This window comes from Elephas maximus, chromosome 1 (genome assembly GCF_024166365.1).
Source record: "Elephas maximus indicus isolate mEleMax1 chromosome 1, mEleMax1 primary haplotype, whole genome shotgun sequence".
In the NCBI taxonomy this organism is placed as follows: Eukaryota; Metazoa; Chordata; class Mammalia; order Proboscidea; family Elephantidae; genus Elephas; species Elephas maximus.
In genome coordinates, this window is record NC_064819.1 from 120,884,939 (window position 1) to 120,903,073 (window position 18,135).

The window sequence follows — 18,135 nt, forward strand, 5'->3', positions numbered from 1 at the left end:
CATCGATAAAGAACAGTGACGAATCTCTGAAACATTTCATAACATGGAGGAATCTGGAACACATTATGCTGAGCGAAATGAGTCAGAGGCAAAAGAACAAATATTGTATAAGACCACTATTATAAGACCTTGAGAAATAGAAAAAATGGAGAAGAACACATACTTTTGTGGTTACAAAGGGGGCAGGGAGGGAGGGAGGGAGAGGGTTTTTTATAGATCAATCAGTAGATAAGAACTGCTTTGGATGAAGGGAAAGACAACACACAATACAAGGAAGGTCAGCCTAATTGGACTGGACTAAAAGCAAAGAGGTTTCCGGGATAAAATGAAAGGTTCAAAGGTCAGCGGAGCAGGGGCCGGGTTCTGGGGAACGTGGTTAGAGGAGACTTCTAAGTCAACGGGCAAAATAATTCTATTATGAAAACATTCTGCATCCCACTTTGAATTGTGGCGCCTGGGGTCCTAAATGCCAACAAGCGGCCATCTAAGATACATCAATTGGTCTCAACCCACCTGGACCAAAGGCAAAGAAAGAACACCAAGGCCACACTAAGAACCCAAGAGACAGAAAGGGCCACATGAACCAGAGACCTACATTACCCTGAGACCAGAAGAACTAGTTGGTGCCCGGCCACAATCGATGTCTGCCCTGCTAGGGAGCACAACAGACAACTCCTGAGGGAGCAGGAGGCCAATGGGATACAGACCCCAAATTCTCATAAAAAGACCATACCTAATGATATGAATGCAACTAGAGGAATCCCAGAGACAATGCTCCCCAGAACTTCTGTTGGCACAGGACAGGAACCATCCCCGAAGACAACTCATCAGGCATGAAAAGGACTGGTCAGTGGGGGGGAGAGAGATGCTGATGAAGAGTGAGCCAATTAAATCAGGTGGACACTGGAGAGCATGTTGGCAACTCTTGACTGGAGGGGGGATGGGAAGATAGAGAGAGAGGGAAGATGGCAAAATTGGCACGAAACGAGAGACTGAAAGGGCTGACTCAATAGGGGGAGAGCAAGTGGGAGAAGGGAGAAAGATGTATGTAAACCTACATGTCACAGACTGATTGGAATGGTAAATGTTCACTTGAAGCTTAATAAAAATTAATTAAAAAAAAATAACAGTCCATGGATGGCACAAGCTGTTGAGCACTTGATTACTAATTGAAAATTTGGTAGTTCGAACCCACCCAGAGACACCTCAGAAGAAAGACCTGGTGATCTGCTTCTGAAAGGTCACAGCCTTGAAAGCCCTATGGCAATTAGTTTGTGTTTTTGGTTTTATTAATAATGCATACAATAATACATTCATCCAGAGGGATAAATTTTAGCGTGATTCCAGAAAGGGTGATCAACCTTTCTCTCCTCCAGACATGAGCATCTAACAAGTTTCAAGCAGAGAAATAGAAGCGCAAAGCAAGGGTGTTTGTGGACAAGTCAAAATGGCCTTAAACACAAAATTTTTACTGATTAAAGAAGTCCTGGTGGCACAGTAGTTAAAGTGCCCGGCTGCTAACCAAAGGTCAGCAGTTTGAACCCACCAGCTGCTCCACTGGAGAAAGATGTGGCAGTTGGCTTCCGTAAAGATTTACAGCCTAGGAAACCCTATGAGCCAGTTCTACTCTGTCCTGTAGCGTTGCTAAGAGTCGGAATAGACTCAAAGGCAACATATTTCCTCCCACCCCTACAGATTTACTATGTTTTTATTTTTTCAACAAGGTTTTCTTCCTTTTTTATGTCTAGTTTCTTCTGCACCCCAGTTTATCTGACCCATGAGACTAGGGGCCATGCCTCACTTTTGCTTTTGCACAGAGCCTTAGATGTAGTAATCTTAGTAAATGTTTGTTGAATGGAAATCCTAGTTTTACCCATTAACCACATGTGAAATCTAGTGCTTTTCCTTTAACTATCAGGGAAATTATTTCTTTATTTGAAAAAAAAAATGTTTTTACCTAAGTGATAGCAATGAATTTTTAAAGGAAATTTTTAAGGCTTTGGTTGCCTCCATGGCAGCTGTGGATGGTCATGTCAAACCCCAGTGAGTACAGCTCTAGGCTTCCCACCCCAATTGTAATGACAGCACTTTCTTCCATTTCATTTATTTTATAATATATTTTTGAAACATAGGACACGTCTTAAAATCACACACATATCACTGGAAAATACTGAAATTAATGGTTTTCTCTGGAAATTGATTATTGCACTTTTTTATAATGTTCTAATTCAGTAGCTGCCACCATTTGAATAGATAATTGAGTTGAAAATATTGCTTTCATAGACATTAGATTAAGATTTATAAATCTGGGCTGTCTGTGAATTTACTTGGGCATAATTGTGTTTTATATTTACTAAAATTCAATTGACACTTAGCTCTTCTGTGCTGTCTTTCTCACCAATAGTAATTACAGATATTTTATATGGCATTGCATTTGTCAGATACTTCTAATTAGGTTCTTTTGTCATCATTACACTGAAATTACAGTATTATTAGACCCATTTAGATTTTGATATTTAATCCCTTAATAAGGAAGCACATAAACTACTTTATCACTAATTTGTTCTTTTAAATATTTTGAAAATCATATTTCAGTATAATTACTTTCCTTTGTAATTTTTTTTTTTTTTTTTTTACTTTATACCTTTAAAATTTTATTCTGAGAAGGGGCCCGTAGGAGAAGGGAACAGTGGCACAATGAAAGGTGAGGAAGTGATTCAATGCTTTTAAAAGGAAATAACTGATTAATTTTATGAAGCTGTATAATTCTTCTGTTATATCATAATTACCACCTATCAATGTAACTTCTATGTCAATCTCTGTGATAAACTCTTTACATACCCTTAATGTTTATAGAATCCATGGATATCATCCACCCGTTTTACAGAAGCATGAGTAAGACTTCAGATGTTAAATCATTTACCTATATCCCTAGAGAAAAGCAGGGTTAGAATTTATGTTTGTTGGACTCTAGAGTGTGTGATTTTTCTATTATGCATCCAGAAAGCAAAATGTATTATAACTTCTAGTGTAAAATAAACGTGAACAATATGAAATTAAAAAAAAAAAAACTCTTATGTTGTACTGTACACACACAACTCCCCTTTCCCATCTCCAGGTTGTCAGTTATCCACACCTATCTTATCTTAATATCTTGCCCAAGCAACATTTTACATACCCTGGTGATGTAGTGGTTAAGTGCTATGGCTGCTAACCAAAGGGCTGGCAGTTGGAATGTACCAGGTACTCCTTGGAAACTCTTTGGGGCAGTTCTACTCTATCCTATAGGGTTGCTATGAGTAGGAATCGACTGGCCAGCAGCGGGTAACAGTAGCATTCACTGAGGGCCTGATGTCGCAATGGTTAAGAGCTTGATGACTACCTAAAAAGGACGGGCAGTTTGAATCCACGAGCCGCTCCTTGGAAACTCAGTGGGGCTGTTCTACTCTACCACATAGGGTCACTATGATTTGGAATTAACCCTATCGCAGTGGGTTTTTTTCCTTTTTTTGGTTTTGGCATTCATTACAGAAAGATATCAGGGTGATTTAAAAATGGAAACTTCATAACACTCAAAGGTAGATCATGTGCTATAGGCTCTTGGGAGGAAGAGCGGAATCAAAGGAACACATGTTAAGATACATAACACCCCTCGCTGAAGCTAGGAGGAAAGTAGGTAGCTGTAAGGCAATGAACATAGAAGTGAATGAGTACCTTTGCAGCGTAATAGAGAACTTCTGTATCAGTGAATGAAGTTTTTTTTTTTTTTTTTACACTGTAGTTGTATTTGGAGGGCTTGAGGAATTGTAACCAAAGTAACACAGTGTATAAGCATACTGGGATTTGTGGCACATGCAACAAAATTTTCCTTGTTTGGGAAGACGAGACACATCAAATGGATTCTAGTGGAACCTGAATTTCTATTACATTTTCCTTTTCCACGTCCTCAAACGACATGAACTGCCTCAATGAGATTAATTAAAGATGTGGAAGCTGAGCATGCTCAAGTCTCTAGATAAACCTTGGGTTATATTTGGGAGGATTTTATACAGCTAAGTATTCGGTTGGAAAACAAAACAAAATTTTCAGAGCATATATCACTTCCCTTAGTATTTGGCTTCTGGGCTTTCTTGAAAATGTAATATCTGAGATCAGCACACACAGAAGAAAGTAATTGAATTTGGATATAATTAGGAAAGTTCACAGCTCAGAGAGGAAATGGTGACATAGAAAGCTGACTTGAATCGGTAATACTTTTAGGAAGCCAGAAGAGAAGCTGAAGGTCTATTCTGCTTAGATACTGCTGGGAAGGTGGTTGGAGTACAAAGACCTGCTTTTCTTCCAGGAGAACAGTCTCAAGTTGTCCAACATGATAGTCCTCATTTTCCTAGGTGAGTAAACTGTACTTCTGGCTTATCTCAATTCATAATAAAGGTAATTATTTGTAAAGTAAACACTATTCCATCTAACTTACTATTGATTAGGCTAACAGGGATTTAGAGTATGTAATACCAATTTCAAATTTATACTCTAACATGGTTTACTACCATTTAAAAATGTTAACTTGCTTTTACTCACTTATTTCTAACTCTAGGGAAAAAGCAATAATCACTCAGGGTGTTTCTGTTATACTGTACAAAGTAATTCAATGATTTATTCAGATTTGTGGAATTCACATATGGGCTAGAGTCTCTCAGAAATAAAAACTTTCAGTATTTATTTACAAGTTATAAGATGACAAATTTCCTATTATTCCTTATTTTGCTTTGGAATCTAATAAATTAATTTAAATCTTTTTAAAGTAAAACAGGTTAATTTAAACCACTCAGTTGCCCTAACTTTAAAGCATTGGTGTTTACTAACTAGGAGTCCTTTAGTAGAGGAAAACAATTTAACGGTGTATCAGATGCTTCATATTTCAAGCAATTTTCATGATCTAGTAAAGACGCGTGGGCTTATCCCTCTTGAACTAAGTACTATGAATATAGTGTAAAATGGTGGTGAAAAAAAGCATTCACTTGCACGGCAAGTAGAATCTATGGAGAGATACTTTGCTAGATCTGTTATTAGAGAAGCTTTTATATCTTCTTCAGCATTTGGTAGAATCTATATATTGAGTTCTGGAAAGGGGACCTTTGCTGTGGTAGCTGACTATTAATAATGTACTAATTACAAATAAGGGTAATGTATTTTCTAGATACTCTAAATTTGTAAATATTGACGAGTAAAGGCATAATTGTGGGTGAGAAAACAAAGCAGTTTATTTTAAATTATGCTGAATATAAAAATAGAGTAAACATTAATCAAGTCAAAGAAAAGCAAGTCAAGAAGGAAAGACCTTTTATATAGTCTCAGTTTTCTTTTGGTTTAAGTAATAGTTCTTCAGTGTTCCAAAATTGTGTTCCTTGTATTTATTTCTAGTCATATTTTTTATTTCTATATTTTATTATAAAGAGAAATCTAGGAGACTTTGATTTTTATAGATTAGGTAACGATATGACATAACACACCAAATATATTGCAGCTTCCTTATGGCCTCAGTTGAAAAGGCAGTAGCCTCCTGTTTTGATCTTTCACTTCTAATTTAACTTTGACACCAGATTGGATGAAGACGGGACATCATTTCTCAAATTGTTAAGATCAAAACAGTACTATTTAATAAGTTTAGCTAATACTCTCCACAGTGCATTCTTCAGAATACTTGTTCAACATCATCTAAACAGGTGTCGAGGTAGAAAAGAGTTTTGTGACCAATGAAACGTGAGAAACAGTGACATTTAAAAACCTGGGAGTATTTAACCTGCTAATGAGCATTTTTTTTTTTAATGAGCATTATACATTTTTTTTAATGAGCATTATACATCTTTACGAGGGTGATACAGTGTACAGCATACTCCATCTTATTATTTTGAAATAGGATCTGTTTTTCAAGGGAATCCTTGAAACATTCTGGATTAAATAACGGGCCACAAATCATAGTCAGGAATGGATAAGGCAGATTTTGGCAAGTTCAAGTTTTATGTTTGGTTCCTGTGGGACAAATCATTGAGATAGTTTTCTTATTGTGATTTTCAGCTGAGTGGAATGTGTGAAAAATAAGTAAAATACGCAACCAAGTAAATTTTTCAATCAAAAGTGAAACTGGAAAATTGAGGTAGAATAGGTTTGGGAAGGATAATATGTAAAATTCATAAATGATAATTGCAGTGACGTATCAGTTAGGTTTTAATGCTATGTCTAGGAGAACATTACCTCTAAGCTCTTTTAAGGAGCTTCAAAACAAGTGTTTTAATTTTTTAGTGCTACTGTAACAGAAATATCACACGTGGGTATCTTTAACAAACAGAAATTTATTTTCTCACAGTTTAGGAGGCTAGCAGTTCAAATTCAGGGCACTGGCTCTAGGGGAAGGCTTTCTTTCTCTGTCTTCTCTGGGGGAAGGTCCTTGTCTCTTTTCAGCTTCTATTTCTCAGTACCTTGATGGTCTTCATGTTGCATGGCATCTGTCTTCTCCCATCTGTGCTTCCTTGCTTCTATGCCTAATCTGCTCTTTTTGTATCTAAAAGTGATTCATTTAAGACACATCCTACAGTTGTATAGTCTCATTAACATAGCAAAGAAAACCCTAATCTCTAGTGGTATGGCATCCACAGGTATAGGGGTAGAATTTACAACACGCATTTTTGGGGGACACAATTCAATCCATGACAACAAGGTATAATAATTAACGGCAATTAAAATGCCAGTTCCCTGCTCTCAAACAAAATTTGAGTTTATGATATTAAATCCGGACCTCACATCTTTGAAAAGCTAGATTCAGCCAAGTAACCTTGGGCCAGCATAAAAGGGGCTCTTGTTCTCTTTGTCTAGGCTTCCCAACCTAGAATCTCAGCAAGTCGAATAGAAGAGGTTGTCCTTGAACACATCGAAAAATAGAAAGTTGATACATCAATTTCCACTCAGCCCTTAACAAGAAAAATGAGACAGAGCCACATTCATGGGCCTAATCTCCAAATGCAGAGTGGCCACCAAGTAGTACATATGGTCCAATAAGTTGTTTTGCATTCTCTTTGGAAGAAAGGATTTCAAAAGCGGTAAGAGATAAGAAAAGGTTTCAAAGCCTTACTTGAAGCCTATAACTCCATATTATCACAAGTGATTCATAATTAATGTTCTCATTTTTTTTCTCAAATTCAATCAGTCTGGCTCTGATCAAGATATAATTTGAGGTCTCTTGATTATAGTTAATCTGTATTGTCTCAAATCAATTATGATTTCCATGTTTTTCTATGATTTAATTAAGCTGGTCTCAGTTTGCATACTTTCAGAGTCAATTTGAGTAACTTGTAGAACATACTAAAGCAGCATTTCTATTTTCCTAATTAGTGCTGGAACATTTTTCCTCCACCCAAGATAACTTGTAAATATCTGGAAGATATTATTTTCATTAAACATTGCCAGTTAGTTATCTATAATCTAAAATCCACTATTCAGTTTAATGCACCCAACCCATGTTATTTAATATCTATAATGCATCCTTGTGTTTGGGCGATTAGAGTAACACACAATGCCTACTCAGTAAAACCTTAGAACCCAGTGGTGGAGACAAGCATATAAACACACAGTATACCACAAAGCAGCAAACCCAATAGGTGGGCTATGCTCAAGGTTCTAGAAAAACAAATGAGGGGTGTTAAGTTCAATTTTGATGTGGGGAAAGGGGGCTGGAGTTCAAAGAAATTTTCCTTAAAATAGATAATGACTGTGTTGAGTCTCAAAGGATAAATGGAAGGTTATTCCAGAGGAAAAAAAAACATGAGCCCTAACTAGAGAGCAGTGAATAAATGCTCAGAAGTATAAGACAGCACGGAGCATTTGGGAAAGTATACATGCTTAAGGTCTTCCAGAGTGCACATGGTAAGGAATATGAGAGCCATGTTATGAGGAGCCATCCAAAGGATATAAGCAGAGCAATGGTGGAGAATGCCACATGAGGTAGATCAGGGGATGTGAAGAACCTATCTGAATAAGAGGAAACTGGAGGCAAACTGATCAACTGAATTAATCAAATACTCCTTCTCCTCACTTATTGACTATCTTATTATCCAACATTTCACATTTATGACAACTGTAAAAAAATCTACTATCTATTTTGTGCATTAATGACATATGTCTGGCAATAACGAACACTGAGGTGCTGGCTTCAATGGTTAAGGTTATATGTCAGCATGGCTGGGCCATGATTCTCAGTGGTTTGGCAGTTATGTAATGATGTAATTTGGCAGTTATGTAATGATGCAGTTTTGCAGTTATGTAACTATGTAATTTGTAATTTGGCAGCTATGTAATGATGCAGTCACCCTTCATTTTGTGATTTGATGTAATCATCCTCCATTTTCACATAACACCAATTTTGCATAACAACTTGGTCTTTAAAAAAAAAATTTAGAACCTAACTATTTTGATAACTGAGAGTTGGTGAACTGTATAAGAATAGATATGGGAGAGTGAAGTTGAGATGAAAAGGGAGTCTATCATGAACCCCAGGTTTTTAGTTTGTGCACCTAGGTGAATTGTGGAATTGCTGATGAATTTGGGTGGTTCCGCAGGGACTGATGATGATAAGGACAATGTTAAAAGAATGTATAGTCTGGAAATGTGTCTGGAACATTCAGGTGGACATAACAGTTAGCTATATATGACTTCAGTAATAGAAAATATTGGAATTGAATTATACATTTAAGAATGATCAGACTACAGATGGTAGTTAAACCCATCAGAGTGCATGGAATTATCCACAAAGGATGTGTAAAATGGGAATGAGAGAAACATACAGATAAAATCTAAACTAAAAATGTACTTTAAGGGGAAAAAAAGAAGATCTAGACTCTAAAATCTCTTAGCATTGTCCTCATCATAGGACTCTAACAGTAGCCAGAAAGCATCAAGTAGATAAGGAGTCCCTGAGTGGTGGAAATGACTAAGTGCTCTGCCACTAATTGAAACGTTGGTGGTTCAGAGGCTCCTCAGAAGAAAGGGCTAATGACCTGCTTCCAAAAGATTATAGCCATTGAAAACCTTACGGAGTACAGTTGGACTCGGAAACACACGAGGTGTCTATAAGCTGGCATTGACTCAAAAGCAGCTGATTAATTTTTGTTTTTGGAGTATCAAGTAGATAAGAATTAAGAGAAATAGAAAAGAGAGTTGCATAAGGAAGGGAGAGTTTCAAGGACAAAAATCAATAAAATTCCCCATGGTGACATAAAATCTTAAAACTATTAAAGTTGTTATAGAGGTTATTAGGGACATTTTTGAAAGCAGTTTCAATGGAGCTGTGGTGATAAAAATACATAATAAATTGAGGCATAAATGAGCAGTGAGTAGAGACGGCAAATGTAAACTCTTTATTTGAGAATCTTAAACAAGACAAATACAGACCTCGAGTTAGTGGAGAGGTCATGATTCATGCCTACATTCTAATGATTTTTTTTTTTCTTTTTGCACTTTATTTTCCACAGTTCTTCTTTTTGCTATTAATAACTTAGATTTGGGATAACTGGCTGCCAAACTGTAATATTGAACACTTGTTGTTGTTGCTTTTTAAGCTATGGGGCTATGCTTGGCAAATGAATCTACTTCTCAAACTATTGATTGCATGCATTTAAGAGAGCAATGCCTAAGTGATACAAATGGATGTAAACATGTATGGACAGCAATAGAAGATGCCTGCAATGTTTCAGGTAAAACGTGTTGTTTAAAAACACTCAAATGATTTCTTTTTACATAGATAAAAATAGGTTTGATATTTTATTTCATTGTCCTAGGAACTAAGTTAGTCTAGCTCTAAATACTGCTTTCAAACTTGATATTAACTCAGTTTGCTTTCAAATGTGTATTAGTGAATTTAGTTACAAAAGGCATTTTTAATTACTTGAGGTTTCTGTTATATTGACACTGAGGACAGCTTTATGTTTATACATCTGACAAATGAGATTATTTCATTATTTATCTCACCATATACAATGCCACAATTACATGCATACTTCTCAGAAACATGACAATGTGTAGTTTTATTGTTAATATGTCAATCAGAAAATAAAAAACATCTATTATGATCAAAGGTATTATTTGCTTATTTGTGTATAATATACATTTTATGTTCTTGTAGCATATACATTATTTTTCCTTTCAGTTATGCAAGAACGAGTTCAAATATATGTTTATTTTTAATGTGCTTTACATTGCAAGCATTTGAAGGGAGGTTTAAGGGGTAGAGAATATAAAGATTAGAGATTTATTTCTTGAAAAAGGAAAAAAAAAAGGCCCTGAATATAGCAAGTAGTTGATTAAAAACTGAATGACAGCAGAGTCATAAGACTTTATTCACTAAAAGAAGATAATGGTAGATTGCTGTTGTTGGGTGCCATTGAGTTGCTTCTGTCTCACAGCAACCCTGTGTGACAGAGCAGAATTTCTCCATAGGGTTTTCTTGGCTATAATCTTTACAGAAGCAGATCGCCAGGTCTTTTTCCTGCAGAGCTGCTGGGTGGGTTTGAAGTGCCAACATCTTGTTTAGCAGCCAAACACTTAACCATTGTACCGCCAGGGCTCCTTTGATAAATTGGTTATATAATGGTATATTGCCCTAATACTGTTATTTCAAAGACTCTTTAAAAGATAGTATTCTACATATAATACATTTAATGATTTTGTACTATGAGCATTATAATGTTATGAAAATCTGGAATATGCAGTATGGGGATTCCAAAAGGGAAAACAAAAATGCATTCTTCCTTGACCCTGCTTCTTCATCCATTTCATGAAGAGTAAATGCTGTTCTGTTCATGACTTTTGCCCATCTACCCATGCTTCTTTCACTTTCCAAAAGGAATATGGTAGAGTGTGCTGGATTAAGAAACAGCAACCTACACAAGAGTAGCAATGCCTGTGTTCGCAGTCTTCTCCAGAAGAGCGCCTTCCCAACAACCTGACCCCAAGAGACTAGATAGGATGCGGAGGGAGGCAGAGAGCGCTCATTCTTTTCTCTGACTTTGGGGGGGTACATGGAATATTCGTACTCTAAGAAAAGTTATGGCTATCTAACCCAACATTCATATTACTGTTCTGAAAAAAGAATTTCAGAGGCATAATTTGCTCAAAGTAACAGAATAATTTTAAGATGAGGACAGAGGCTAATGATTTTTAAAAAACTGTTATTTGTTTTGGTGCTGAAGCTCTTTGCTACATTTTACAAGGCAACTTAAAAATGTGCTTTTAAAATATCGCATTTAATATGTCATAAATTATAACCTAGTTACCTATTTCAGTATACAAAGAGAAAATTTGCAGTGAATTGCATTAAATATTTGCATAATTACCCCATGCATGAAGCTGAAATTGAAATATCCTCAGATACACAAAGGAAAGAAATTCAAATAGTTTTCTCCACAAAAATGAATAAAACAAAAATTTTCGGTAGATGAATATGGCTTTTTAAATGAAAGGAGAAAATGAAATATCCATGATTATAAAAGACTCTTATTTATTCAATAAGTATTTATTGAACGCAGTCTAAGGCCAGGACCACTTTGTCTCTCATGATAAATTTAGAGCTACCTGCATATCTCTTATATAATTTGGAATTATGTGTACAGGTAAAGACAAAATAGTTAATAAAATAACTAGGCAGACAAAATGGAGAAAACTACGAGAATATTCTTGTCACCTTGTATAACGGTAGACTTGACAATGACTAAAGATAAACAAAATTCACATTCTAGGTGAAAAAAACGTATTCTAAAACGTATAAACAGTCACTCTATTTTAGAAAGCACAATAAACCCAATAAAAATAGACGTTATGCTTAAAAAGTCACTTATATTGACATCCTGAGGCAACTCCACATAATCTCCATATACTAATGAATTACTCAGGTTGTTGTTGTTATTGTTAGGTGCCTTCTAGTTGGTTCCAACTTATAGCCAGCCTATGCACAACTGAATGAAACACTGCCCAGTTTTGCACCATCTTCACAGCCCATTATTGTGTTTGAGCCCATTATTGCGGTCGCTGTGTCAATCCATTGAGGGTCTTCCTCTCTTTTGCTGCCCCTCTACTTTACCAAGCATGATGTCCTTCTCCAGGGACTGATCCCTCCTGATAACATGTCCAAAGTATTTGAGATGAAGTATCACCATCCTCGCTTCTAAGGAGTATTCTGGCTGTACCTCCAAGACAAATTTGTTCATTCTTCTGGCAATCCATGATATATTCAATATTCTTTGCTAATGCTGTAATTCAAATGAATCAATTCTTCTTTAGTCTTCCATATTCACTGTCCAGTTTTCATGTGCATATGAGGAGATTGAAAGTACCATGGCTTGGGTCAGGCACACCTTAGCCCTCAAAGTGATATCTTTCCTTTTGAACACTTTAAAGAGGTTTTTGCAGCAGATTTGTTCAATGCAATATGTCGTTTAATTTTCTTGACAATTTCAATATTTTCTCCATTTATCATGATGTTGCTTATTGGTCCAGTTGTGAGGATTTTTCTTTTCTTTATGTTGAGGTATAATCCATACTGAAAGCTATAGCCTTTAATCTTCATCAGTAAGTGCTTCAAGCCCTTTTTGCTTTCTGCAGGCAAGGTTATGTTCTCTGCATATTGCAGGTTATTAATGAGTCTTCCTCCAATCCTGATGCCACGTTCTTCTTCATAAAGTTCAGATTCTCAGATTATTTGTTCAGCATAGAGATTGAATACGTACAGTGAAAGAATATAACCCTGATGCCCATCTTTCCTGATTTTTAGCCATGCAGTATACCCTTGTTCTGTTCCAACAACTGCTTTTTCGTCCATTTACTGGTTCCTCATGAGCAAAACTAAGTGTCCTGGAATTCCCATTTTTCACAATGTTATCCATAATTTGTTATGATCCATACAGTCAAATGCTTTTGCATAGTCAATAAAACACAGGTAAACATCTTTCTGCCATTCTCTGCTTTCAGCCCAAATCCATCTGAGATCAGCCATGATATCCTTCACTCCACCTCCTTTTTGGAACCTGGTTTGAATTTCTAGCAGTTTCCTGTTGATGTACTGCTGCCAACTGTTTTTGAATGATCTTCCCCAAAATTTTACTTCCATGTGATATTAATGATATTTTTTGATAATTTCTGCATTCTGTTTGATCACTTTTCTTTGGAATGGGCACAAATATTGATCTCTTCCAGTTGGTTGGCCAGGTAGCTGTCTTCCAAATTTATTGGCATAGATAAGTGAACGCTTCCAGTGTTGCAACAATTTGTTGAAGCATCTCAATTGGTATTCAGTCAATTCCTGGAGCTTGTTGTTTGCCAATACCTTCAGTGTGGCTTGGACTTCTTCCTTCAGTATCATCAATTCTTGATCATATGCTACTTCCTGAAATGGTTGAATGTTGACCAATCCTTTTTGGTACAGTGACTCTGTGTTTTCTTGCTAACTTCTTTTGATGCTTCCTGTGACTTTCAATATTTTGTCCATACCCTTTGCTATCCAGTTGATTCTGACTCATAGTGACCCTATAGGATGGAGTAGAAGTTATCCATAGGCTTTCCAAGGATCAGATGGCGGATTCAAACTGCCAAACTTTTGGTTAGCAACAGAGCTCTTAACCCCTGCACCACCATAGAATCCCTTCAGTATCGCAACTCCAGGCTTGAATTTTTCCTTCATTTCTTTCAGCTTGAGAAACGCTGAGAATGCTTTTGGTTTTCTAACTCTAGTTCTTTGCACATTTTTTGCCTTCTCAAGCTACCCTTTGAAATCTTCTGTTTAGCTCTTTTACTTCATCACTTCTTCCATTTGCTTTAGCTACTTTATGTTCAAGACAAGTTTTAGAGTCTCCTCTGACATCCATTTTGGTCTTTTCTTTCTTTCCTGTCTTTTTAATGACTTTTTTTCTTCATGTATGATGTCCTCAGTGCCATTCCACAACTTGTCTGGTCTTCAGTCATTACTGTTTGATACATCAAATCTATTCATGAGATGGTCTCTAAATTCAGATGGGATATAGTCAAGGTCACACTTTGGCTCTCGTGGACTTGTTCTAATTTTCTTCAGCTTCAACTTTAACTTGCATATAAGCAATTGATTTTCTGTTTCGCTTCCGGCCCCTGGCCTTGTTCTGACTAATGGTATTGAGCTTCTCCATTGTCTCTTTCCACAGTTGTAGTCGATTTGATTCCTATGTATTTCATCCAGTGAGGTCCATGTGTATAGTCACTGTTTATGTTGTTGGAAAAGGTCTTTGCAATGAATAAGTCATTGGTTTTGCAAAATTAGCATTTCTATCACTAAAGCCATATTTTCCAACCACCAGCACTTCTTTGTTTCCAACTTTCACATTCCAATCATCTGTAAATATCAGTGCACCTTGATTGCATGTTTGATCAATTTCAGGCTGCAAAAGTTGGTAAAAATCTTCAATTTTTTTCACCTTTGGTATGTAAATTTGAATAATATTCGTATTAACTCGTCTTTCTTGTAGGCTTTCTTGTAGGCTTCAGGTCAATATGTTAAAAACCCTTTGGGGAGGGGAACTCAAAATTATATTTTGAATAATATATGGAGTATTATGTGTTTGATTGTAAAATCCAGGTACCCCTTGCAAGATGAAGGATTCATTGAACTGTAACCTGAGTATCCAGTCTTTAGTGAAAACCAATTTCCTATTTAAAGAGTGTTTCTGCACTGATGACCTCTATTGTACTACTAACAAATTGCTTGGAAAACACTGCATCATTAAATCAGGTAATACTTTTTTTTATATGGAATATTTACATTCATGAAAAAGAAACGCACAATTTCAAAATTATCCACACCTACGGAATCAACTCAACAGCAATAGATGTAATTGGATTGATTTTTTTCACGTTGCTTGGGGTTTTGTGAGCTGCAGCCTCAGTAAATACATATTTCTGTAATTGCTAAACTCCATTTCAAGTTTCATTCAATTTCATTAGTATTATAGATTCACTCACTCAACACATATGTTTGTGGGGCTTACTCTGGCTTTGGACCAGATCCAGATGATAGAAGACAAATAAGGTCCATCTTTGTTGCTAAGGAGCTCAGAGTCTCCTAGGAGACAACAAAATATAAGTACCTACCTAGAGTTATACTTGTCTTTGTGTAGTGGCATTTAATCATTTTAACATGCATTTATTTACTACCTACCAAAGGTGCCAGGCTATCACTAGAGTAGTGGTCATCAAACTAGTTTGTGTGTACACTTGAGGGTATACAAAGACTTTCCAAGGGGTATGTGGGATCAAATATTTCTAAACAGACCAGCTTCCTGATTCTCAATGTCTGTATATACTGTCTCTGAAACGTGATCAACTTAGGAATGTACCTGTTGCCATACAGTTCTCACGTCTTCTTTAATAATCAACCTCTCACTGTGCAAGAGAAGAGTTTACCTCTCACCTATCTTGAAGGGTTCCGTGGTGGTCCAGCCCTTCCAAGCATCCATGGTGGGCTCATTAAACAGTTTTCTTTTTCATATCTTTTCTAGGATTTTATATAAATGGAATTATAATATTGCAGCCTTTTGAGTCTGACCTCAGATCTCTTTTATTTAACATAACGTATTTGAAGTTTGTCAGTGTTTCCTGTATGAGTATGTTTGTTATCTTGATGAGTAACATTCCATTGTATGGATATACCACAGATTGGCTACGCATTCACTATTGAAAGTCATTTGAGTTGTTTCTATTTTTGCGAAGATTATAAATAAAGCTGCTATAAATTATCACATATAGAATTCATATGAACATTTCATTTCTCTTCGTATGAAATTGCTGGGTAATATGGTAAGTGAATGTTTAACTTTATAAAAAGCCTCCAAATGATTTTTCAAAGTTGGTGTAATGTTTTACCTTTCCACCATCAGTGTATAAATGTTACAGTTGCTTCATATTCTTACCAGTTAGTGATTTTTTTTCCATTCTAAGACCACAATGTGGTCTTAATTTGCACTTACCTAATGATTAATAGGAGCCCTGGTGGTACAGTGGTTAAGAGCTCGACTGCTAACCCTAACCAAAAGGTCGGCAGTTCTAATCCACCAGCCACTCCTTGGAAAACCTATGGAGAAGTTCTACTCAGTCCTATGTGGTTGCTGTGAACCATAGCAAAGGGCTTGGTTTTTCGGTTTTTTTCTTTAATGATTAATATAAGCATCCCTGATGATACAGTGGTTAAAGTGCTCAGCTGCTGACCTTTAAGGTTGGTGGTTCAAGCCCATCAGCAGCTCAGTTTTAATAAATATTTACAGGCTTGGAAACTCTATGGGGTAGTTTTACTCTGTCCTATAGGGTTGTTATGGGTTGGAATTGATTCCATGGCAATGGGTTAATGATTAATAATGTCAAATATCTTTTCATGTGCTTATTTGCCTTGCATATATATTTTCTCCGGTAAAGTATCTCTTTAAAACTTTTGCTTATTTTTAAAGTTGAGTTTTGGTTTTCTTATTGAAATTTTAAGAGTTTCTAGAAATTGAATAGCGTTTTAATCAAAATATGTTTTCTAAATAGTATTCCCCAGTCTGCATTTCATTATGTATAACCAACATTTACAAAGATTTTCTCATATGCTCTAGAAATTATGTAGTTTAAGCTTTTATATTAGGTCTATGATTTATCTTGAGTTAAATTTTTATATATGGTATAAGATATAGGTCAGGTTCCCTTTTTTTACCCAATATGAATATTATGTTTCTCCAGTACCATTTGCTGAAAAGACTACCATTTCACCTTTTTTTTTTGAAAATCAATTGGCCATATATTTGTGGATCAATTTCTAGATTATGTCTTCTGTTCCATTAATCTATATGTCTTTCATTTGCCCACTACACAGTCCTAGTCTTCAAATGGAAATCTTCAAATGAAGTACTGTGATGCCTCTTTGTTCTTGTTTAAAAATTGCTTCAACTCTTCTAGTTTTCCTTTTCACATCAATTTGAATCAGCTTGTCAATTTCCATCAAAATTCTGCTGGCTTTTTGGTTTGGCTTACATTGAAACTATAGATCAGTTTAGAGAGTCTTGACATCTTTACTTATTCTTTGCATCAATCTATTTAGGGATTCTTTGATCTCTTTCATCAACATTTTTTAGTTTTTAGTATACAGTTCTTGCATACTTTTTGTTAGATTTAGACATATATACTTCACTTTTTTGGTACTGCTGTAAATAAGAATTTAGTTTACACTTCTTTGTATTATGTTTGTATCTAACATTCCCTCATAGTCACCCCTCTCCATCTCTCTCTGTCTCTCTCTCTTATCTTCATTATTTCTTTTGTTTTGTTTGACTGGGCCTCATGTTACTCTTCTTTTCCTAAACTCTTAAGATAAAAGCTTAAGTCATTGATTTGAAACTTTTCTTCTTTTCTCATATACACATTTAATAGTATAAACCTCCTTCTAAGTATTGTTTTAACTGCATCCACACATTTGATATGTTGTGTTTTCATTTGTATTCAGTTCAAAATATTTTATTGTTTAGGCTGTAACTTCCTCTTTGGCTCATGGTTTGTTTGGAAGGTTTTTGTTTAATTCTTAAATATTTGGGGATTTCCCAAATATCTTCATTATTGATTTCTAGTTTAATCACATTATCATACAAAACATACTTGTGTAGTCTTAATTCTTTAAAATTATGAGTATTAAAACGATCAGTTGCCAAATATCAAATGTACAATATTAAGTGCCAGAAAACATGTACACATAAGAGCACTTGAAGTCACAGAGCAAGAGACAATAGTGATTTGGAGGCTTCTTGGAAGAAATGACAAACGAGCCTTTTAGGGTGAGTTGGGGCTCATTAGGGAGCCCAGATAGGGCACATTGACGAAGCTACAAATCCTTTGTTAGGCTAGATTGTAGAATGCTTATAGAGGAGAATTAGGAGATGATGCTGGAAAGAAACCAGATGTTTATAAAAAAAGGAGAAGAGCTGAACTTGCATATCTTGCTAAAGAGATTAGGCTTTAAACTGTTGTTATGAGAATCTATTAGTGGATTTAAAATGGAGGGATGCAGAATCAGCTTTTCAAAAGATATCACTGACAGTAGTATAGAGA

At 35.8% G+C, this 18,135-nt stretch overlaps 1 protein-coding gene across 1 annotated transcript in view; it reads left to right on the forward strand.

Annotated features, from left to right (window-relative positions):
- The first annotated feature begins 4,369 nt into the window (after window positions 1-4,369).
- Window positions 4,370-18,135, forward strand: part of GFRAL (GDNF family receptor alpha like) — a 68,300-nt gene continuing 54,534 nt past the window's right edge. Inside the window, 3 exon segments of the mRNA XM_049873671.1 lie at window positions 4,370-4,391; window positions 9,609-9,743; window positions 14,639-14,797. Coding sequence (XP_049729628.1) covers window positions 4,370-4,391; window positions 9,609-9,743; window positions 14,639-14,797 — 316 coding nt within the window.